The following is a 25,483-nucleotide window of genomic DNA, read 5'->3' as shown; positions in this document are numbered from 1 at the left end:
CACAGACCATTTCCCTGGAAAGATCAGTCAGAGGCTCAGCAGGAATGCTAAAACAAAAGGGCATTCATTTGTTTACTTCCCTTATGTTTGAAAATGACTGTATTAGACTATATTTCATTTACATGTTGTACCATTAATGCAGTTGGTGAGAACAGTAGTTCCCAATCTTTTGAAACCGAGACCCCCTCCTACAAACTTTTGTTTTGCCTTTTGGACCCCCCTTTATGTATTCAGGGCACAAAGAAAGACGACCATGGTTTGGGTCCCCCACAAATCCCATCTTACAGAATAAGGATCCCACATCTTGGAATGTAAACATTGAGTTATTGACACAGGAAAACACATTATTTATATCTTTCACTCTCTTATCCACCTCTCTGTCTATTTGTCATTCTATATCCTCCTTTGTCTGTGCCACTCTCTAAGTCCCGGTGTGTATATGCCGCACTGTGCCCCGCTGGTAAGTCTTCACGCCAGCCGCCCAGGTTGGGTTGCGTTAGAGTAAAAAGGCAAACCCAATAAAAGAAGGACTGGTAAATACTGGCCCTGAAAGTGCTGAACATCCTGCTTCTATTAAGATTCATCTTGTGTACAGATAGAACTGCACTGGGTTATAAGTTAGACAAATAGTTCTCTGCTGTTGCCTTGCTTTCTGTGATCCAGAGATTGGTAATTGGAAGCTGTTCCCTTTGACAGCTGTCATTGGGCATCCGTCAACTCCACTGGTTATTGTAACTCCTCTCATCTCAAAGTAATCAATGCATTTATCACTGCCACCACCTTCGTGACCAGTGAGGTAGCGAGCTCATTCACGTAGACTTGTTTTTTCCCCTCCCGGGTAATGTATTAACGCTGTAGATCCATATGGGATTGAAGATGTTTTAGACATAATTAAAATGTAAGGCGTCAGCTTGGCAACACCGAACAAAAGAGAATATTTAAGAAAAAATGGCAATATACTTGAATTATGATATATAGCAGGGATTCAGCTACTAGTAGATAGGAAAACTTGGGGTGTGGCATGAATATGGATTGGGACGTACCCAATGGCTTAAAAGTAGTGGTACTGTGCCTCATTTAAATAAAGATCTATATTTGTTACATACTGTACTGATGCCAAACTCGTTGGAATGTATTTTATTGGGATTAAAGCAGTAATGGTGCTGTCATCATTGGAAAGGTGCGTTTTCCCAAATAAACCACTTTTCCTTAAAGCAGTAAGTTTGTGTGTGTGTGTGTGTGTGTGTGTGTGTGTGTGTATATGTATATATGCGCATGTCCTAGCTACCATTGTGAGTAGCCATTTTTACCCTGTTTTCATTCAAACCCATTTTTATTGATCTGCGCTATGGAGCTTGCACTCTCCTCTTTTGATATACAGTATATGTATGTGACTGGTACTCTGGATTTGAAAACACGGAGTGGTAATGCATACCTCCTGGTACCATCAAACATACTACTGTTTTTTCCTGCCACCCATCATTTTCCTTGGTAAATTCTGTCCAAAATATGTTAAATAATTCAAATTTAAATGAGGAAATGGGGTTAAAAAGCATGTATTCGCCCCCAGTTAGTATGTCAGTCCAATCTCATAACAAATATATAAATATAAATATATATATATATTTTTTCTTGTTGATTCCTTAAAAAAAGGTGCAGAAACTCCGTTCTCTTTCCAAAAATAGCCTTACTCTAAAGATACTATATATATTTTTTTTAGTTTTGCAAACGCCAGTCTCCAGAACACTTCCTGACTGCAATTCTCAGATTTCTCCTGATTTAAGCCTCTCAGACTCATGATAATGCGTCCTTCCACACTGATCTTCAGCTCATATTATCCCCCAATGACGCACCTCTGGGGTGATTTTTCTTTGGTGAAAGACCGCGGAGGGAAATTAATTCAAACAGCTGATTGATCCCGCCATTGACTGTATCAGAAATAACGTCCAACACATTCACAATTAGATCTGAAGGGTCCTTTGAAATTTCGAGTGTCGCTTCAATGCATTGCGATGGAGTTTTCTGGCGCCCGAGGCGTATTGTGGCATAGCACTGCTTGGCAAACATGGGCCCTACTTACATCACCCAAATGGGAATAACTAGAAGAACCGTCCCAAGTTTCATCTTCTCACCCCGAGAAGTCTTTCTCCCAGGACCGAGGTCCGTAAGATTTTGGAGTCCGGTAAAAGTTTGGATATAGATCAGTGGGCGTTTTTACTAAAGTGGTATTTTAATTTACATAAAACCAGTGAAAATGAACACCTAACGAGTGCAAACTCACTTTAAAACAGATTTTCATACATAAATTATCCATCACTAAATAAAAAATGTTTTAACAATTCTTTAAATAATGATGAGCTGAGACCTGGGAGGGGCTGATCCCCTCGGGCTGCTCTCTTCTGTCTGATATCACTGTGTGTTCCACAAGCGTTTGCACAGGCAGAACCCTCTCTCTCCCCCTCCCCTTAGCTCTGTCAGCTCTCTGATAAAGACAAGGTGAGTCAAAGGTAAAGAAAACACTTAATTGATCAACTATAAAGCCCCTAAGAAAAGCAATGTGTAATTAATTACCAAGTAATTTAAACAACCACATCTGTGTTTTTAGCATGGGTAGGTACGTTTAAGATTGTTGCATTCTTTACAAGGGGTTGCGGGTTTTTTTTGGCCAGTTGTGTGGGATTGCACATTTTAAACAAGAAGACTGGAACACTCTTTTCAGTGGAATTGCACGTCAGGCCTTTGCTAATGTTCCTTTTGTTTAAATGACATCTGGCAATTAAAGGTGTGAATAGCGTTCCCCTCGCGCCATTGTCTGATTCTATTACAGCTTACTGCTTTTAAGTTTAAATTGTTTTTAAATTAGGAACACAGTTTTCACACAACCCGTCAGACTCTGAGCTGAATACATTGTTTGTTTGTTTGGTAAATTGCTTTTACCCGCAGAGCAAATGTTAAGAAGACAATTAAAACGACATGTTCGCAGATGTATGTGTGGTATGTGTGTGTGTGTGTGGTATGTGTATGTGTGGTATGTGTATGTGTGGTATGTGTGTGTGTGTGGTATGTGTGTGTGTGGTATGTGTGTGTGTGGTATGTGTGTGTGTGGTATGTGTGTGTGTGGTATGTGTGTGTGTGGTATGTGTATGTGTGGTATGTGTATGTGTGGTATGTGTATGTGGTATGTGTGTATGTGTGGTATGTGTATGTGTGGTATGTGTATGTGTGGTATGTGTATGTGTGGTATGTGTATGTGTGGTATGTGTGTGTGTGGTACTGCACCGACACACTTTATTCGAGCAAATACCCAGTATGTACCTGGCAGATACCTGGAATGCGCCGCTCCTCACCTCTGACAAGCCCCGTTGCGTTTGCCTTCCCAGCCTGGGTTCATGCCTGGCTGACGGGCGGCTGATCTGTGAAATGATAATGATTAGGATTTAATAGGCTGCAATGCTTCGCGTGTCTACCAGATGGCATAAATTCATGAATTGTAATGCAGTATATATATATATACTGTGCAGTATTGCAGCCAGCGGGAATAAAATGCTTCAATCCCTGCCTGGAAAATACCTCAATGCACTCGGGCAGAAAACAGTCACAAACCTCAATACACCCGGGTATACCAGAATTCGTGGGACTAGCCGAGCTCGAATAAAGTGTGTCGCCAGTGTATGTGTGTGTGTGGTATGTGTGTGTGTGGTATGTGTATGTGTGATATGTGTATGTGTGGTATGTGTATGTGTGGTATGTGTATGTGTGGTATGTGTATGTGTGGTATGTGTATGTGTGTGTGTGGTATGTATGTGTGGTATGTATGTGTGGTATGTGTATGTGTGGTATGTGTATGTGTGGTATGTGTATGTGTGGTATGTGTATGTGTGGTATGTGTATGTGTGGTAGGACTTGTGTAGTTCTTTAAAAATCTATAGATTATATAATAAGAAGCTCTCGCATTAATATTGGGTTTATGCAGGAAACAGAGGCAGACCAGGTTAGATCTGCTATTAGTTTTAAGGAGAAATCCAAGCCATTGATTTAAAAAAAAAAAAGCAGGGGGTCTCTGGAGCGGATCCCCGTTAATTTCCGGGGACCCCTTGCTTCCGCAGATACTTATTTCCGTAGTAGGAGCCAGTAGCTGCTCCGGCGGAGGTTTAAAGCTCCCGCGTTACATGGGCCAATAGGAAGCCGCACCGATTACATCACGGCTTCCTATTGGCCCACAGGACTTTAAATCTTAGAACAGCGGCCAATACGTGATTCCTGCTCGCCGAGCAGCTACCAGCACTCCATATAGAGGCAAGTATTTCCGTAAGCAGGGGGTCCCCGGACCTGAAACGAACGGGGTTCAGCTCCGGAGACCCCCTGCATCATTCTGGTGTACAAAAATAAAATAAAAAAAACTTTGCCAAAAAAAAAATCGCCTTTGTGGATTTGCGCTTTAAAAGCGCACCGGAGCAGGGCTCGTTCTGTGTATGCGCTATTACACGACACTGAGAGAGTCTACACTTTCTTAGGCAATATGCGCTGAAACCGTTTAGTCATTTGGAAGATTTCGGCTCCAATGAGAAGACATTTGGTTCACAGGTTTTTTTTAAAAATATTTTTTGGAAGGGGAGAGTTGCAAAAATCTCAAATATTTTGAATATTGTTTGGGAATATTCTCTCGTTTTCAACTATTCTTTCCAATTCTTCTCCAATTTGCGAAAAATTCGGTGGTGTTTGTTTGCAAATGTTTCAATATATCGACCATTTTTCACCAACAAAGTCTGTATTGCAATTGTTTTAATATTCTCCAATTTTCTACGTTGACTACCTTTTACTGTTGTTGTGAATTTTCAAACATTCTGCAATTTCAAATTCTCAAATATTCAATTTTTTAACACAAAAAATAGTGGTGACTTTTTTTTTTTTTAAGAACGCCAATTTTTTTTTTTTTTTGAATGTTTGAAAATGCAAAGAAAACCCAGAAGTTGTTGATACTTCTTCGTCACTTACAATACCTGTCACATAACATAGAATAGTGTGAGAATAACGGTGTAACAGTATTTATAACATCTTTTTGCCACTTTGGTGTCATAGATAGAGATGTGTGAAACTTTTGCACGAGGTCGCAAACGATGCAAAATTTTCACTTATAAGCCGCGGAAGAGTTGGCGTTCGTGAGCGATTCGGCAAGCATTGGCGTTGCAATTTTGCTTAATATGAATTCTCTAAAATTGGCATAAATACAGAAACACAATCTTCTAACTATAATTATTACTATATATTAGTGCGGAATCCAAACCCTCTCTAATAGCGCGTCTGAGATCAGATGCATTGTAAGGAACCCCAACCCTCTCTAATAGCGCGTCTGAGATCAGATGCATTGTAAGGAACCCCAACCCTCTCTAATAGCGCGTCTGAGATCAGATGCATTGTAAGGAACCCCGACCCTCTCTAATAGCGCGTCTGAGATCAGATGCATTGTAAGGAACCCCCAACTCTCTCTAATAGCGCGTCTGAGATCAGATGCATTGTAAGGAACCCCCAACCCTCTCTAATAGCGTGTCTGAGATCAGATGCATTGTAAGGAACCCCAACCCTCTCTAATAGCGCGTCTGAGATCAGGTGTATTGTAAGGAACCCCAACCCTCTCTAATAGCGTGTCCGTGATCAGATGCATTGTAAGGAACCCCAACCCTCTCTAATAGCGCGTCTGAGATCAGATACATTGTAAGGAACCCCAACCCTCTCTAATAGCGCGTCTGAGATCAGATGCATTGTAAAGAACCCCAACCCTCTCTAATAGCGCATCTGAGATCAGATACATTATAAATTGATCTGTATTTGGTACAATTTTCAAATGACCTGTAAATTGCAGGGAACCCTTTAAGGATTCCGGGGGAACCAAAGAATTCTTAGGAACCCCTGTTGAAAAAGGTGATCCCTAAGGATGTCCGTCCTGGCTCACTCTAGTCCCTGAGATAGCAGGTAGATATGGATGTCGCGTATTACAGCGGCTGAGATTTTATTCTGTGTAGAGAGCCAAGCAGTGAGACACACACAGAGATTATGAGTCACCAATGGTATCTGTACCTTGGCTCGGAGTCTGACACCATGGGAGAGTGTGGGACAATTGATCACTGTCAAAGTGTAAGCTTCAAAGCACTGTCAAATGATACATCACGAATCCCACAGCTCTCTGCGGGAACATTTTAGCAATTCACAGAGGGCGTCCGAAGACAGATACTCTGCTTACAGCAAAATAGATCAGACAAAATCATCTAAGTATCTAAGGCTTCCAAGTTTAACTAATTAACAACACAGATGTCTAATTGTGTTGTCGTTGATTGTGAATGTTTGTCAGGTACCAGCGCCACCCTAATAATTATTATGCCTTTTAAATATTTTTCTTGCCAATAAACATTCCTCTTAATTGGTGCCTGTTAATTAATATACATGTTTTTTTCTACGTGCACAGGAAGCTAAATGTTGGAAATTGACCCAGCCATTACTCGCATCCTTGGCTGCCGTTTTGACGTGACAATGTAGCGATGTAGGTTTGGGGACCTGGAGAAGGCCCATAAACGCACTTCTAAGGCGGCGTCCATGGTATGGCAGACCGTGTGGGCGCTGAGCGAACAGACTGCCTAAAGGTAGCGTATGTGGCGTGCGGGAGGGGGCGCGCGTTGCGCAAGAAATCAGTTCAAACTGATTTCTTGGAGCGACAGGCCTGTCACGTGAGCGGTTCGCCCAATGAGGGCGACCCAGCTCCGTGACGTCACTGGAACGCCCCCAGACATACCCACGGACGGCGTGCGTACCATGGCCAGGGAAAGCACCGGTATACACAAACATGTCCAGTATTACCTCTCATTTTTTACTGGACAAAGTTTCCAAATAGAGGACAGTGCAGTTCAATACTGGACACCTGGCAACACATTTGTACAAAAAAATAAATAAAACAATTAAAAAAAACTCTTGTTTCTAATAAAAAATACCATCCTAAAAATATAAATAGATTAGGTGATTGGACTGGTATGAGAATTTCCGTGCTACTCGTTTCTGGAACCGCGGCCTTCCAAGCTACAGCACAGGTACATTTCATTGTGACATAGAAATAATGTCCGAGAGAGAGAATATGGCAACTGGTGTCAGCCTCACTCTAGCGCCCAATAGAAAGCTGCGGTAGCTACGTGAGATGACATTGCAGCTTCCGATTTGCTGGTCCCGCAGCTTCCGATTGGCTTGTCCCGCAGCTTCCGATTGGCTGGTCCCGCAGCTTCCGATTGGCTGGTCCCGCAGCTTCCGATTGGCTGGTCCCGCAGCTTCCGATTGGCTGATCCTGCAGCTTCCGATTGGCTGATCCTGCAGACATCTTTGTTTTTCTTTGCCAGTTCTGGCAAAAGTACAAAATTAAATATCTCGCCAGAGGAGGGGGTCTAGTACTGAAGGGCCACCACCAGGTCAGGTTTTACGGCTATCACTGCTTCAGCAGAGGTGGCTCAATCAGTGGCCAGTCAACGCCTGCATCACTTGTGCTGAAGCAGGGATATCCTGCAAATCTGATCAGTTGGTGGCCCTTGAGGACTGGAGTTGGCCTCCCCTGATATAGTGCATACCTGTATACAGTAACAAAAACACAACTTTATTTTGGAGAAATTGCTGCTTTGACCCTTGTCACGTACCAGCTATGTCCTGCCTGCTTGCTCATTTTCTAGGGAGTGGTCGGGCTGACCTCTCCAAAGGACCGGCCAGTCATTTCCAAGCGGAAGTGGATCCCTCCGGCAATTCCGTTGCCGGCATCAGGGGCCTGGCGCAGTCCTTGTGAGATAACGTGACGCGGAGGTCCAGTGGCCCCAACTCCAACCCCGGAAACGTTAATGCAGAAGAATGTAACCTAAAATTCACTCTTCTGCCATTCATTGAGGCAGATACACACGGTATTGCGCACATCCTTGTTTGCTTCAGTCATTTATATAGGTCAATATATACCTGTACACTGCACCAATATAACATTTAATCTCACTGCTAACTAGCTTCTCGGTACAGATCACAAGGCATCTCTTTCTTGTCTTTGCCAAGCAACCCGAGACAGTCATTGGAGGTCAAAGTGATTCTGTTTGACAGGTCTGTGTGTCCTGACTGCACTCATTTTCACATACACACTTTGATGTCAAGGCTTGGCACAGATACCCGCTGATATATCCCTGTTCTCAGAGATTTTTCACAGCACCTAACGCTCACCTTGAAATTGTTGTTTGTGTATCTTTGAGTGCCTTTAAATTACAGCTTTGCTGTTCTGCAGATTACTTGGGGAAAAAACGTTTACATTATACTTAGACAAAAAAACTTTGTTCTTTTCTAAAAAATAAAACAAAAACCACAGGTTGTTCTGCGTGCAAACACGGGGGGCAGAGCCGACACAACTGGGGCAGAGCCGACACAACTGGGGCAGAGCCAAGACACAACTGGGTCATGATTTACAGTATCAAAGAAAACCACATTGGTTTCAAGAACTAAATGTTTTTCCTTCAGAAGGCAAATAAGTTCAAACACCTACGTGTCGATGGCCCTTATTGATTAGGGTATATACGGAATTGTCCCTTATTTCATTGACTTGTCCGTTGTCCCGGAGAGGTCGGTCGGGACGCAGAATTGTCCCGTATTTTAGCGCCTTGATGTGAAATGCCTGAACTTAAAATGACTGTAATGAAATCAGTCCTAAAAAATAATAGATTTGTACATGAGTTCCCTTTTCCGAATGATGTCGCCTTACTGAATTATAACAACAATAAAGTTGGGATTCTGCTTGACCATGTCACAATACCCTGACACCCTCTCCTATAGGCGTTATTTTCTACGTGTTAGGTCAGCGCACGTCTTTCCCCGCCCGGCCAAGTGCAGCGAGGATAAAACGCAAAGAATATGGCGGTCACGCGGGAGATACCGTTCAGCTCGAAGCGTTTGCAAATCGTCCATCGCTCATTATGACGTCACGTTTTCATACTGGATATCAACGTCCCGAATTCTAAAAACTGAAATGTGGCGACCCTATGATGAATTGATCATTGGTTTCCCCATCAGCTCTCTGCGTTGTGACCGTTCCTGCAGCATGAGGTTAGAAGCGGTCAGCCGGGGGCTCTCCTTCGCCTTCCTGCGTGGTGACTAGGGGTGTGCCAAAAAGTCCCTGTGCTGACAAAATGTTTCTTCCAGTTTAAAAAAAATAAATAAGGTCACAGAAAAAAACAGTCTTGGATGTTGCAGGAATCTTTGAAATGTAACACACACAGAGAGGGTGGGAGAGAGAGGGTGGGAGAGAGAGGGTGGGAGAGAGAGGGTGGGAGAGAGGGTGGGGGAGAGGGTGGGAGAGAGAGGGTGGGAGAGAGAGGGTGGGAGAGAGAGGGTGGGAGAGAGAGGGTGGGGGAGAGGGTGGGGGAGAGAGGGTGGGAGAGAGAGGGTGGGAGAGAGAGGGTGGGAGAGAGAGGGTGGGAGAGAGAGGGTGGGAGAGAGAGGGTGGGAGAGAGAGGGTGGGAGAGAGAGGGTGGGGGAGAGGGTGGGAGAGAGAGGGTAGGAGATAGGGTGGGGGAGAGGGAGAAAACAACACGAAACCAAGGGTCCATTTTGCATGGTTTGTAGACGTCTGCCCATTGCTTCTGGTGACTCAGACTACTAATTGCAATAACTTGTTTAAGAGGAAATATATGGGTAGTTGATGCCTTTCTTACCCCAATCTGACACATGCGTTTTTGACACATATATAAATATATTATTATTATTTTATTATTTTTAAATGTATGAGTTTAAACCCGGTGGTTTGATTTTTTTTTTTCTGACTGCCCCCTTTTCTGCGATGTTCCTGTGTGTTCAGCAAGACTTGGCAATCAAAGCCCCCGCACTCCTGCCAACAAAGCCCACCCACCAATCTAATTTGCAACAAGTGTATTCTGCCATTCGAAGGCATTGCGAAATTCAGCTCGCCGCCATCTTTAAAAGCTCCCTGAATTTCCGCCCTCACCGCGGTGCACACATGCTAGCAACAACGTGTCCAGAAGTAACACTCTGAAAAGGCAGATAGCATCATTTCTGTTCAGCTGGAATAATCTTCTCTTGCACGCAGTCCTTGATGAAATAGCTATTTGTAACCTGCACCGTGTAACCTGCGTACGCTTGTGATGCTGCGGCAGTATGACCGGGCTCTGGGCCCGGTGAACGATGACTCTCGCATTTGGTCGTTACTTAGATGTGTATTTAGGACGAGATGCAACATGTTTTGATGAAGTCTCCAGAAAACGTGCTATGATGTGAATCACAAGTGAAGGCAGATGTGGCGTGAATATGGAACCGTGATCGTGTGTTTAAGCAGAATAATACGGTACATGCTCGAGGGGTCTCACAGCTGCAAACCTGGGTCAAAAATACTGCACCAGATGTATGAAAGAAGAAAGTCTTATTGCAGGGGTGGCCAACTCCAGTCCTCAAGGGCCACCAACAGGCCAGATATTAGAAACACCCCTGCTTCAGCACAGGTGGCTCAATCAGTGGCTCAGTCATTATGACTGAGCCCCTGACTGAGCCATCTGTGCTGAAGCAGGGATGTCCTGAAAACCTGGCGTGTTGGTGGCCCTTGACTGGAGTGAGCCACCCCTGCAATAAGACTTTCTAAGTATGAAATATAGTAGTCAAGCATGTGTTAGTGCAGAGGCGCTCAACTGCGGTCCCCAAGCCCCTCCCCCACCCCCAATAGGTCAGGTTTTCAGAATATCCCAGCTTCAGCACAGGTGGCTCAATCAGAGGCTCAGTCAAAGACTGAACCACCTGTGCTGAAGCACGGACTAATTAAACCACCTGTAGCAGGGATATCCTGAAAGCCAGACCTGTTGTGTGTGGGGGGCGGGGGGGATGAGGACTGGAGTTGAGCCCCCGATTTTAGAGAGAGAAATGCTAGCAGAAGAGGTCAGGCTCTGAGGCTGAGGGGAAAATGCGAGAAAGTACTTATTCAGGAAAGGGGTGGTGGATTCATGCCCTGGCGCCCAGCAGAGGTGGTAGAGTTTAATACAGTAATGGAATTCGAACATGCTTGGGACATAAAGCTATCCTAAATATAAAACAAAGTCACGGATCAAATAGACTCTGTGATTATACAGCAGATGGAAAAATCGGTGGGGTAGGTGGGTAACGTGGTACTTACCTGCCGTGGGATTCTCTAGGGGCCGATGTACTAAACATCGCAAAGGACATCCTAATGCCCATTTAAAGGTGCAACCGTTGTCCGTTCGCAGAAAACCTATTTTACAAACAGCTCGGCCGTGTAATAATGTCTCTATCATCGGCCGTGTAATAATGTTTCTTTCATCGGCCGTGTAATAATGTTTCTTTCATCGGCCGTGTAATAATGTTTCTTTCATCGGCCGTGTAATAATGTCTCTTTCATCGGCCGTGTAATAATGTTTCTTTCATCGGCCGTGTAATAATGTCTCTTTCATCGGCCGTGTAATAATGTTTCTTTCATCGGCCGTGTAATAATGTTTCTATCATCGGCCGTGTAATAATGTTTCTTTCATCGGCCGTGTAATAATGTCTCTTTTATTGGCCGTGTAATAATGTCTCTTTCATCGGCCGTGTAATAATGTTTCTTACATCGGCCGTGTAATAATGTCTCTTTCATCGGCCGTGTAATAATGTCTCTTTCATCGGCCGTGTAATAATGTTTCTTTCATCGGCCGTGTAATAATGTTTCTTACATGTAATAATGTTTCTTTCATCGGCCGTGTAATAATGTTTCTTTCATCGGCCGTGTAATAATGTTTCTTACATCGGCCGTGTAATAATGTTTCTATCATCGGCCGTGTAATAATGTTTCTATCATCGGCCGTGTAATAATGTCTCTTTCATCGGCCGTGTAATAATGTTTCTTTCATCGGCCGTGTAATAATGTCTCTTTCATCGGCCGTGTAATAATGTCTCTTTCATCGGCCGTGTAATAATGTTTCTATCATCGGCCGTGTAATAATGTCTCTTTCATCGGCCGTGTAATAATGTTTCTTTCATCGGCCGTGTAATAATGTTTCTTACATGTAATAATGTTTCTTTCATCGGCCGTGTAATAATGTTTCTTTCATCGGCCGTGTAATAATGTTTCTTACATCGGCCGTGTAATAATGTTTCTATCATCGGCCGTGTAATAATGTTTCTATCATCGGCCGTGTAATAATGTCTCTTTCATCGGCCGTGTAATAATGTTTCTTTCATCGGCCGTGTAATAATGTCTCTTTCATCGGCCGTGTAATAATGTCTCTTTCATCGGCCGTGTAATAATGTTTCTATCATCGGCCGTGTAATAATGTCTCTTTCATCGGCCGTGTAATAATGTTTCTTTCATCGGCCGTGTAATAATGTCTCTTTCATCGGCCGTGTAATAATGTCTCTTTCATCGGCCGTGTAATAATGTTTCTTACATCGGCCGTGTAATAATGTTTCTATCATCGGCCGTGTAATAATGTTTCTATCATCGGCCGTGTAATAATGTCTCTTTCATCGGCCGTGTAATAATGTTTCTTTCATCGGCCGTGTAATAATGTCTCTTTCATCGGCCGTGTAATAATGTTTCTTTCATCGGCCGTGTAATAATGTTTCTTTCATCGGCCGTGTAATAATGTCTCTTACATGTAATAATGTTTCTTTCATCGGCCGTGTAATAATGTTTCTTACATGTAATAATGTTTCTTTCATCGGCCGTGTAATAATGTTTCTTACATGTAATAATGTTTCTTTCATCGGCCGTGTAATAATGTTTCTTTCATCGGCCGTGTAATAATGTTTCTTTCATCGGCCGTGTAATAATGTCTCTTTCATCGGCCGTGTAATAATGTCTCTTTCATCGGCCGTGTAATAATGTTTCTTTCATCGGCCGTGTAATAATGTTTCTTTCATCGGCCGTGTAATAATGTTTCTTTCATCGGCCGTGTAATAATGTTTCTATCATCGGCCGTGTAATAATGTCTCTTTCATCGGCCGTGTAATAATGTTTCTTTCATCGGCCGTGTAATAATGTCTCTTTCATCGGCCGTGTAATAATGTTTCTTTCATCGGCCGTGTAATAATGTTTCTTTCATCGGCCGTGTAATAATGTCTCTTTCATCGGCTGTGTAATAATGTCTCTTTCATCGGCCGTGTAATAATGTTTCTTTCATCGGCCGTGTAATAATGTCTCTTTCATCGGCCGTGTAATAATGTTTCTTACATCGGCCGTGTAATAATGTTTCTTTCATCGGCCGTGTAATAATGTCTCTTACATGTAATAATGTTTCTTTCATCGGCCGTGTAATAATGTCTCTTACATCGGCCGTGTAATAATGTCTCTTTCATCGGCCGTGTAATAATGTCTCTTTCATCGGCCGTGTAATAATGTTTCTTTCATCGGCCGTGTAATAATGTCTCTTTCATCGGCCGTGTAATAATGTTTCTTTCATCGGCCGTGTAATAATGTTTCTATCATCGGCCGTGTAATAATGTTTCTATCATCGGCCGTGTAATAATGTCTCTTTCATCGGCCGTGTAATAATGTTTCTTTCATCGGCCGTGTAATAATGTTTCTTTCATCGGCCGTGTAATAATGTTTCTATCATCGGCCGTGTAATAATGTTTCTTTCATCGGCCGTGTAATAATGTTTCTTACATGTAATAATGTTTCTATCATCGGCCGTGTAATAATGTTTCTTTCATCGGCCGTGTAATAATGTTTCATTTATCGGCCGTGTAATAATGTCTCTTTCATCGGCCGTGTAATAATGTCTCTTTCATCGGCCGTGTAATAATGTCTCTTTCATCGGCCGTGTAATAATGTTTCTTTCATCGGCCGTGTAATAATGTCTCTTTCATCGGCCGTGTAATAATGTTTCTTTCATCGGCCGTGTAATAATGTTTCTATCATCGGCCGTGTAATAATGTTTCTATCATCGGCCGTGTAATAATGTCTCTTTCATCGGCCGTGTAATAATGTTTCTTTCATCGGCCGTGTAATAATGTTTCTTTCATCGGCCGTGTAATAATGTTTCTATCATCGGCCGTGTAATAATGTTTCTTTCATCGGCCGTGTAATAATGTTTCTTACATGTAATAATGTTTCTATCATCGGCCGTGTAATAATGTTTCTTTCATCGGCCGTGTAATAATGTTTCATTTATCGGCCGTGTAATAATGTCTCTTTCATCGGCCGTGTAATAATGTCTCTTTCATCGGCCGTGTAATAATGTCTCTTTCATCGGCCGTGTAATAATGTTTCTTTCATCGGCCGTGTAATAATGTTTCTTTCATCGGCCGTGTAATAATGTTTCTTACATCGGCCGTGTAATAATGTTTCTTACATCGGCCGTGTAATAATGTTTCTTTCATCGGCCGTGTAATAATGTTTCTTTCATCGGCCGTGTAATAATGTCTCTTACATCGGCCGTGTAATAATGTTTCTATCATCGGCCGTGTAATAATGTTTCTTACATGTAATAATGTTTCTTTCATCGGCCGTGTAATAATGTTTCTTTCATCGGCCGTGTAATAATGTTTCTTTCATCGGCCGTGTAATAATGTCTCTTTCATCGGCCGTGTAATAATGTCTCTTTCATCGGCCGTGTAATAATGTTTCTTTCATCGGCCGTGTAATAATGTCTCTTTCATCGGCCGTGTAATAATGTTTCTATCATCGGCCGTGTAATAATGTCTCTTTCATCGGCCGTGTAATAATGTTTCTTTCATCGGCCGTGTAATAATGTCTCTTTCATCGGCCGTGTAATAATGTCTCTTTCATCGGCCGTGTAATAATGTCTCTTTCATCGGCCGTGTAATAATGTCTCTTTCATCGGCCGTGTAATAATGTTTCTATCATCGGCCGTGTAATAATGTCTCTTTCATCGGCCGTGTAATAATGTTTCTTACATGTAATAATGTTTCTTTCATCGGCCGTGTAATAATGTTTCTTTCATCGGCCGTGTAATAATGTTTCTTTCATCGGCCGTGTAATAATGTCTCTTTCATCGGCCGTGTAATAATGTCTCTTTCATCGGCCGTGTAATAATGTTTCTTTCATCGGCCGTGTAATAATGTCTCTTTCATCGGCCGTGTAATAATGTCTCTTTCATCGGCCGTGTAATAATGTCTCTTTCATCGGCCGTGTAATAATGTTTCTATCATCGGCCGTGTAATAATGTCTCTTTCATCGGCCGTGTAATAATGTTTCTTTCATCGGCCGTGTAATAATGTCTCTTACATCGGCCGTGTAATAATGTTTCTTTCATCGGCCGTGTAATAATGTCTCTTACATCGGCCGTGTAATAATGTTTCATTCACAAGTCTGACCGAAAGAAAACATTTGGATGAATTTGTTTCCCTTGCAATTAAGAATGTTCGTTCTATCGGGATCTTTTAATGGAGACGTGTGTCAATCAAGGGTTAAATTAACCTCTAGCCCCACCAATCCATGTTCGAGGCCAGTAAAGACCAGGAGGGAGTGGAGAGGGGCGGGGGCTGCTTGCGCAAACTCCTGTTCAGCAAAACCACGGTCCCTCTCTCTTTCATTAAACAGAAGTCACACATCTTACTTCTGCACAATACTGATTATATAGGGTCATATTTACTAAACTGAGCTATTCCGTAAGGCGCCTTCAAATGAACGTTGCCTTCCATTGCCAGAAGTGTCTCTTGGCATAGCACCGCTTAACAAACATGGACCTTGCTGTGTACTAGAAGCTGACGCGATTTACTGACTAATTCCCTCTATTTCTTCCACTTAATGTCCATCGTCTTTCTCTTTGGCTTCTTCTTGCTTCGGTTGTCAATATCCCCCTTATCGGTTGTCTATATCCCCCTTATCGGTTGTCTATATGCCCCTTATCGGTTGTCTATATGCCCCTTATCGGTTGAGTATAGGTTCAGATCGAGCGAGAGAGCAGAAAGAAGCCACATTGTTGCACATACGTAGCCCAATCTCCTCTCCCCTGACACCCACGCCTTTCGCTCCGGAATCTCCCTGCACTGAATTTTGAGAAGTTACCAACCATATCATTATTCAGCCACTTGCTGCCAGCTAAGTGACTGACAGCGGCTGTAATACACTTCACTCCTGGGTATGTCAGGAGGTTGTAAGACAATCATTAAAAAACTTGCAGGCAAAATCAGAGAGCAGAGACATAGGCGCTGAATGCAAATAGGGGCCATTTGGTCGGCCCTGACTACGCATTGCTACTGCACGCATATTTTACACTTTCCAGGAGAGCGGCGGCCAGTGTCTCGGGCCCGGCGGCCAGGGCAGGGCCTGTTCGGCCAGTCCCAGAAGTTGGACACGTCCAACCATGATTGGCCAGCTGGGCCTCATCGTTTGCTGGGCCCTCCACTCCGCCTGCCAGCTCATTAACTTCGCCACCCTTCGACCCTGCTCCTGGACCCCAGGAGAAGAGTTTCTGGTATCAAATGGTCAATCAGAGGTCCACACAAAGGAGAGTAGAGTGGCAGAGAAGAAGGTGATGATGGTTGTTGCCGCTCATGTCTGCTACTCCCTTAAACGACTGCAGGCAGGCAATCCAAGCTGGTGAATTTGTTTGCGTTTTTTTAACAACGGATTGAAGCAGGGGGTCTACGGAGCTGAACCCCATTCATTTCAGCTCCGGAGACCCCCTGCTTCCAGAGATACAGACCTCCGTAGGATGTGCCAGTGGCCGCTCGGCTGGCAGTGATCATGTACAATACTGGCGGAGTTTCAAAGCTCCCACGCTCTGCGGGCCAATGGGAAGCCAATCCGATGCGGCGTCCTATTGGCCCACGGGATGCTGGAAGGTTAAAAAGCAGAGAGGCCTATGGAGGTCTGTATCTCGGGAAGCAGAGAGTTGCCGGCGCCCCCTACGGAGGTCTGTATCTCGGGAAGCAGAGAGTTGCCGGCGCCCCCTACGGAGGTCTGTATCTCGGGAAGCAGAGAGCTGCCGGCGCCCCCTACGGAGGTCTGTATCTCGGGAAGCAGAGGGCTGCCGGCGCCCCCTACGGAGGTCTGTATCTCGGGAAGCAGAGAGTTGCCGGCGCCCCCTACGGAGGTCTGTATCTGGGGAAGCAGAGAGTTGCCGGCGCCCCCTACGGAGGTCTGTATCTCGGGAAGCAGAGAGTTGCCGGCGCCCCCTATGGAGGTCTGTATCTCGGGAAGCAGAGAGTTGCCGGCGCCCCCTACGGAGGTCTGTATCTCGGGAAGCAGAGAGCTGCCGGCGCCCCCTACGGAGGTCTGTATATCGGGAAGCAGAGAGCTGCCGGCGCCCCCTACGGAGGTCTGTATCTCGGGAAGCAGAGAGCTGCCGGCGCCCCCTACGGAGGTCTGTATCTCGGGAAGCAGAGAGCTGCCGGCGCCCCCTACGGAGGTCTGTATCTCGGGAAGCAGAGAGTTGCCGGTGCCCCCTACGGAGGTCTGTATCTCGGGAAGCAGAGGGCTACCGACGCCCCCTACGGAGGTCTGTATCTCGGGAAACAGAGAGTTGCCGGTGCCCCCTACGGAGGTCTGTATCTCGGGAAGCAGAGGGCTACCGACGCCTCCTACGGAGGTCTGTATCTCGGGAAGCAGAGAGTTGCCGGCACCCCCTACGGAGGTCTGTATCTCGGGAAGCAGAGGGCTGCCGACGCCCCCTACGGAGGTCTGTATCTCGGGCAGCAGAGAGTTGCCGGCGCCCCCTACGGAGGTCTGTATCTCGGGAAGCAGAGAGCTGCCGGCGCCCCCTACGGAGGTCTGTATCTCGGGAAGCAGAGAGCTGCCGGCGCCCCCTATGGAGGTCTGTATCTCAGGAAGCAGAGGGCTACCGACGCCCCCTACGGAGGTCTGTATCTCGGGAAGCAGAGAGTTGCCGGCGCCCCCTACGGAGGTCTGTATCTCGGGAAGCAGAGGGCTGCCGACGCCCCCTACGGAGGTCTGTATCTCGGGCAGCAGAGAGTTGCCGGCGCCCCCTACGGAGGTCTGTATCTCGGGAAGCAGAGAGCTGCCGGCGCCCCCTACGGAGGTCTGTATCTCGGGAAGCAGAAAGCTGCCGGCGCCCCCTACGGAGGTCTGTATCTGGGGAAGCAGAGGGCTGCCAGCGCCCCCTACAGAGGTCTGTATCTTGGGAAGCAGAGAGTTGCCGGCGCCCCCTACGGAGGTCTGTACCTCGGGCAGCAGAGTGTTGCCAGCGCCCCCTACGGAGGTCTGTATCTCGGGAAGCAGAGAGCTGCCGGCGCCCCCTACGGAGGTCTGTATCTGGGGAAGCAGAGGGCTGCCAGCGCCCCCTACGGAGGTCTGTATCTTGGGAAGCAGAGAGTTGCCGGCGCCCCCTATGGAGGTCTGTATCTTGGGAAGCAGAGGGCTGCCGGCGCCCCCTACGGAGGTCTGTATCTCGGGAAGCAGAGGGCTGCCGGCGTCCCCTATGGAGGTCTGTATCTCGGGAAGCCGAGGGCTGCCGGCGCCCCCTACGGAGGTCTGTATCTCGGGAAGCAGAGAGTTGCCGGCGCCCCCTACGGAGGTCTGTATCTCAGGAAGCAGAGGGCTGCCGGCGCCCCCTACGGAGGTCTGTATCTCGGGAAGCAGAGGGCTGCCGGCGCCCCCTACAGAGGTCTGTATCTCGGGAAGCAGAGGGCTGCCGGCGCCCCTACGGAGGTCTGTATCTCGGGAAGCAGAGGGCTGCCGGCGCCCCCTACGGAGGTCTGTATCTCGGGAAGCAGAGAGTTGCCGGTGCCCCCTACGGAGGTCTGTATCTCGGGAGGCAGAGAGCTGCCGGCGCCCCCTACGGAGGTCTGTATCTCGGGAAGCAGGGGGTCCTCGGAGCTGAAATTAATGGGGTTCAGCTCCGTAGACCCCCTGCTTCAACCCTATGTAAGAAAAAAAGCGCAAAGAAACGACCCACTTGGATTTCTCCATTAAAGAGAAATATTATAAAATGTTGCCCAATTCATATCACCGAAAGGAACTGATTATTTAAATACTTCTATGTGCCAGGTTTGGATTAAGAAATGTATTGATTACCCACATAAGACCCCATAAACATACCACTGGAATTAATTCACTTGGGTAACAGGAGAGATTTCCCCTTTAAAATGCATTGTGTTATTGCATAAACCAAATAACTGACTTTATATGTAAATATACCTTATATCAAGGGCTGCTTTATTTGTCATAATTATTAGCCCCTTTATGCAGCAGCTGCAACGCATGTATTCAACATTAACAGCTGGAAAATATTGTATATATATTTTTTTTTTTTCGTTTTACTTTTAGAAAATGGGAATGTGACAGTTCAATAAAACATTAGCGAATTCCCCGGGGTTATTATGTTACTTTCCACCTGCAGAAGTTACAGAGATGAGGAATGTAAGCCTGGTCTTACTCCCGGCACAGAATACCTGTAATGAATTTCTGCTTCGACAAACTTGGAGACACGGTATATTATTTTACAGGGGAGTTAGGTCTGTTATTATCAGCGCCCTTGCATTAGGTCCCAGGGTTGCTTGTATTTAATGGACTCTAGTGGAGTGATAAAAATTTGGTTGTTTAATAATATTTTATGCTTTAGACAAATCCGTGAAGAAGTCCTTCATCATATCCTCTCTCCCCCACCGCCACGAGCCTCCCATCCTCCCCCCTAACCCCCCCAAGCCTCCCATTCTCCTCCATCAAACCCCCCCGAGCCTCACACCCTGGGCCATAAATTCCGTCCTATGTAGGGAGTATACCCAGTGGCGGAAGTGTAATGGCACTAGTGCAGGGCTACTCCAGTTCTCAAGGGCCACCAGCAGACCAGGTATTAGTGATATCCCAGCTTCAGCACAGGTGGTGCAGTCTTCGACTGAGCCACTGATTGAGCCCCTGAAGCAGGGATATCCCTAAAACCTGACCTGTTGGTGGCCCTTGCGGACCAGAGTTGCCCACACATGCGTATACTGTATTTTAGAAAGATTGTCACAATGTTTATGTTTATGTTTTAAAATTGGGCTTCGAGACACTTTCCCCAATAAATCCATCTACTATATATTTCTGAAAATGTCTGTATGTTTGTCTGCATGCCCTGTGTCCCTAGGGCCAAACGCATTGCACCTTTGGCCTGTCACTCCACCTCAACACTGTCCCACCCCTCACCCCACTGTCCCACCCCTCACTGACAATCCTCACTGCTCTGGGGCGACCTCTCAACCCACAAAACCCTCACCGCCTGCTACCACAGATCAGGTACAGAATCTCTATATCAACATTCACCTCCACACACTGCACGAACAAGCAGCGCAACACTGCCTCTTACAAACACCCCCCTCCACCACCACCCCCCCCCCAACCTCATGCACCCCCCTCCACCACCACCCCCCTCCACCACCACCCCCCCCCCAACCTCATGCACCCCCCTCCACCACCACCCCTCCCAACCTCATGCACACTACGAACGCACGCCACAGCTCTCCCGCTACTGCAGCCCATCACCAACCCCCCTCACCCAAACATACTGCATCACCCCCCCCCCTCACATGAACAGCAAACGCACGCTGCTGAACATACAACGCACGATGCTCCATCACCCCCCCCCCCCCGAACATCCCCGGAGCACACCCAAAACTACCCCACCCCCCTCACCCATACATCCACAGCACGATGCTCCTCCGGAGCACCTCACCCTCCCCCCCTCACCCCAACACAAAACTCACGCTGCCGACCATCCAACGCACGATGCTGCTCCGGAGCCCCGCACCCCCCCCCCCCAACATCCAACGCACGATGCCACCTCACGATGCTGCTCCGGAGCCCCTCACCCCCCCCCCCACACTCACCCGAACATCCACCGCACGATGCTGCTCCGGAGCCCCTAACCCCCCCACACTCACCAGAACATCCACCGCACGCTGCTGCTCCCCTTTCCCACTCCCCTTTCCCCCCCCCGCTCCCCTTTCCCCCTGCTCCCCTTTCCCCCCGCTCCCCTTTCCCCCTGCTCCCCTTTCCCCCCGCTCCCCTTTCCCCCCCCCGCTCCCCTTTCCCCCTCCGCTCCACTTTCCCCCCCCTCCCCTTTCCCGCTCCCTGCTCCCCTTTCCCCCCCGCTCCCCTTTCCACCCCCACCGCTCCCCTTTCCCGCTCCCCTTTCCCCTGCTCCCCTTTCCCCCCCACTCCCCTTTCACCCCCGCTCCCCTTTCCCCCCCGCTCCCCTTTCCCCCCCCCCCGCTCCCCTTCCCCCCCCCCCCGCTCCCCTTTCCCCCCCCGCTCCCCTTCCCCCCCCCTGCTCCCCTTTCCCCCCCCCTCTCCCCTTTCCCCCCCGCTCCCCTTTCCCCCCCCCACTCCCCTTTCCCACCCCCGCTCCCCTTTCCCCCCCGCTCCCCTTTCTCCCCCCCTGCTCCCCTTTCTCCCCCCCTGCTCCCCTTTCTCCCCCCCTGCTCCCCTTTCTCCCCCCCCCGCTCCCCTTTCTCCCCCCCCTGCTCCCCTTTCTCCCCCCCGCTCCCCTTTCTCCCCCCCCCGCTCCCCTTTCTCCCCCCCCCGCTCCCCTTTCTCCCCCCCCGCTCCCCTTTCTCCCCCCCGCTCCCCTTTCTCCCCCCCGCTCCCCTTTCTCCCCCCCGCTCCCCTTTCTCCCCCCCGCTCCCCTTTCTCCCCCCGCTCCGCTCCCCTTATACCCCCTCCGCCCCCCTTTTACCCCCCTCCTCCTCCCCTTTCCCCACTCCTCCTCCCCTTCCCCCCCCCTCCTCCCCTTCCCCCCTCCTCCCCTTCCCCCCCTCCTCCCCTTCCTCCCCTCCTCCCCTTCCCCCCCTCCTCCCCCTCCTCCCCTTCCCCCCCTCCTCCCCTCCTCCCCTTTCCCCCCTCCTCCCCTTCCCCCCCTCCTCCCCTTCCCCCCCTCCTCCCCTTCCCCTCCTCCTCCCCTTCCCCTCCTTCCCTCCCTCCTCCTCCCCTTCCCCCCCTCCCCCCATCCTCCTCCCCTTCCCCCCCTCCCCCATCCTCCTCCCCTTCCCCCCCTCCTCCTCCCCTTCCCCCCCTCCTCCTCCCCTTCCCCCCCTCCTCCTCCCCTTCCCCCCCTCCTCCTCCCCTTCCCCCCCATCTCCTCCCCTTCCCTCCCCCCTTCCCTCCCCCCTCCTCCCCTTTCCCTCCCCCCTCCTCCCCTTTCCCTCCCCCTCCTCCCCTTTCCTTCCCCCCTCCCACACCCTTTTCCCCTCCCACACCCTTCCCCCCTCCCACCCCTTCCCCCCCTCCTCCACCCCTTCCCACCACCCTTCGCCTTCCTGCCCGCCTTCCTGCCTAACCGCCTCTGCTTTCGCGCCCACCCGCCTCTGCCTTTCACCCGCCCTTACTCCGCCCGCCTCTGCCTTTCACCCACCGCCTCACAGCCGCTGCATGCACTCAACAGACATCCGCCACACTCGACACATACCTGCCGCCACACACACCTGCTGCCTCCCGCCCCTACGCACCGACATCACTGACCCACCGTCTCACACCCTAGCAGGACCCCCACTCACAGACAGCACTCACAACCCACGCGCCACCTGCCGCCTCACACCCTAGCAGGACCCCCACTCACAGACAGCACTCACAACCCATGTGCCACCCGCCGCCTCACACCCTAGCAGGACACACACCTCACATTTTTACATCTGTTATGTCACCAAAATATACATTGTACTGTGGTGTGTTTTCAATAAAACATTTTTAAACAACATCATATTACATTTTATTCCATCTTTCTTTTCAATATTATTATCCAACCTTTGCAACAAATACTCACCTATTGTTCCACGATTTATAAATAATACTACCTATTACGCATTTACATCCCGGGCAACGCCGGGTCTCTCAGCTAGTGTTCTATAAAGTAAGAATTGTAAACGAGAAAGCGGTGTCCCTGCTGATTGATAAATGTGAAAGTAACGATACTCTGTAAACGCCCTTATTACTGTCACACTGACTGTACCAGAGATACGCACTATAACAAGAACTGTCTGACATGGTTTCCGTAACAAATAATGCCTCTCCTGCCTAATTATTAAAAACGAGTACTCTGGTTTCCTGTGTCCTTTAAAAAAAAAAAAATAAGCTTTTCAGCGAGGGACGTCTTTGTGGGGTTTTCCACGTGGGGGAACACTGAACCAGGCTGTGGGAATGCACATATTCCGTGTAACAATATAAAACTCATTGCACACAGGACTGGTTCAGCAGCGCTACAGATGGACAAACGTCCCGCCCAGGACTGGCTCAGCAGCGCTACAGATGGACAAACGTCCCGCCCACGTTTGCAAACCTGGCGCATTTTTAAAGAAAATGAAAAAAAAAAATTTTTTAAAGCAGTTTGCCAAGTAAATATCTCCACAGCCTGAAATCTGGGTTTTGCCGGATAGACAGATGGAGAGAAAGACATAGAGAGAGATACCTGGGAACACAGCTGAGCCTCCTGGGAAAAGACCAAATTTGAATATGCAAAGTATATTCAAATGATTGCAAGTTGTGAAATCTTTTAATGGACCACAATGAGAGGTCGTCATACATGACATTGTTTTGGACATCCCAAGACGTGTATGTAGATGTCGTCACAGTACGTTTGTAGACATGTCTAAGAACACCCCATGGATGTAGCTTGTAGATGTCTTCATGACTTCACGTCTCCCCTTCAGTACATCTGAACAATGACCCCAGTAGAGGCATAGTGATCTTCAAAGTTTATATACAACTACTAATGCACATCTATGGATGACTCTCACGTGCCTACAGATGCAGTGAAGAAGAGACCTGCGTGGTCTAAAATAGCTGGTGGTACCACCACATCTGGGAATGTCACTCCGATAAAGCTGCAGGAACACACCTGTGAGGTCTCCAAACCTTGTGTACAGCTAAATCTATAGAGGACTCATGTTGGTCCATTCACCCCACCGCTCTAACAACGTAGCGGGGAAAGGTGGACTTCCGCCTGCATGTTTATCTATTGAAAGATTTCTTTGCCATCCTGTAAAATGTGGTTTCTGCTTTCACTTCACTAGTTTTTTCCCCCCATGCGTACTGATTTTTAAACTGTGTTTTAATCCTATGAAACGAGCTGAAAACCAAAACTTCACAGGTGGGCTAAGCCCCTCATACTTTGTGACAACGCTGGACTTCAGAGAAGGTTGGGATAAGGCCGTTTTCCAGATAGGTCTCTGCTTAGAAACCAGATGTCCGATGGAGGAAGGGGGGACAGGCAGCAGAGGTTGTCGTGTGAACACTATACTGCAGGCTTTGGGCCTTTTAAACAAAAAATGTGACTTCAAAAACATAGGTTGCGGTCGGCCGAACTTCGGGTTTGATGGGTATACTGTAACGTGCCACGCATTCTCAGGGCCAATACAATTACTAGAACGCCTTCTACTTTCTCTGCTTGCAATCTCATTTCTTGATTCCCTTTCTGGGGCCTGATTTTTCTTTTCCAGCCTCTCGGCGCTTCTCGGATGTGCCGGTGAACATGGAGCCGTCGGGTCACCCGAACACAATAGGTACACCGACTGTGTGTTAAGTCTGCCGGCAAGCTGCCTGTTAATTGTGGGTCTGCTTAATCGTACGCTTACACATGTGTTGCGGTCAATGTGATTGCCTGTCGGAGGCGCCCGATGGCGTCTCCCCCGTGTCATCTCAAACCATTCTTCTATCCGCAGATTAAAAGGCTGCCTGGGCAGCTGGGGAAACCTCTCACTGGTAATGCTCATTCCCCCCCCCCCCCCCCCGCCCCTGTTATGCAATCGCCTCAATAAGGTTAAAAAAATGTAAGAAAAAAAAGACAAATATTGCCGTTTCCAGGGTAACGAAAGCATTTTCTCCTTCTCATCATGCAGAATGAAAATAACATCTGTTCCCTTTATGTTTCTGGCGATACAACAGGGTGTGCAGTGTGTGAATGTGCCCTTGTTTGTATCGCTTGTGTATCTGCGTTTGTGTCAGTGCGTTTGTGTTGGCTTGTTGTGTAACAGACACACGAGGTGAATGGGATGTTTAATTCCCCGCAATCTCACGTGGAGGGAAATGGAAGTTCCTGGTGTAACCGGCTTCCGTAGAGAGATGTATTCCCGCTGAAGGTGACTGCGTTTGCTTTTCTCTGGGGACACTGATTTCAACAATATCAGTTACTTCAGAAACATAGAACTTGGCGGCCGATAAGAGCCACTCGGCCCAACTAATTTGCCCACGTTCCTATGTGTTGTAAAACCTCACACCCGATTCGATCCTTGTGGCTATCCCAATAACGCTATAATTCCTTACTGCAGGGTGCTCAACTCCAGGCCTCAAGTCCCCCACCCCGTGTGTGTGTGTATATATATATATATATATTGATATATATAAACACACACCACGTTGGCTTGTAATTTATTAGCGAAATTCTCCATTTTGATCCTAAATTTAATAACAGAGGAGTCATTTAGTTGCATTTTTTGATAAAAAAAAATAATTATTACGCCCGCTAACCCCGTCAAGGTAATTTCCATTATGGCCGGTACCCACACTAAATACATAATATTTCTTATTGTCCCGTGG

At 47.5% G+C, this 25,483-nt stretch overlaps 1 protein-coding gene across 3 annotated transcripts in view; it reads left to right on the top strand.

Annotated features, from left to right (window-relative positions):
* SHISA6 (shisa family member 6) overlaps window positions 1-25,483 on the top strand; it is a 189,660-nt gene that overhangs the window by 38,712 nt on the left and 125,465 nt on the right. For 2 of the 3 annotated variants that reach the window (XM_075579641.1, XM_075579640.1), the window contains exon 4: window positions 24,388-24,450. The exons of the other annotated variant lie outside the window; for it this stretch is intronic. In XM_075579641.1, the coding sequence (XP_075435756.1) occupies window positions 24,388-24,450 (63 nt within the window). The remainder of the gene's footprint in view (window positions 1-24,387; window positions 24,451-25,483) is intronic. 3 annotated transcript variants of the gene reach the window in all.

The sequence above is a fragment of the Ascaphus truei genome, chromosome 22, assembly GCF_040206685.1.
Source record: "Ascaphus truei isolate aAscTru1 chromosome 22, aAscTru1.hap1, whole genome shotgun sequence".
Classification (NCBI taxonomy): domain Eukaryota; kingdom Metazoa; phylum Chordata; class Amphibia; order Anura; family Ascaphidae; genus Ascaphus; species Ascaphus truei.
Note: the sequence above shows the minus strand (reverse complement) of the source record. Positions and strands in the feature narration are given on the sequence as shown.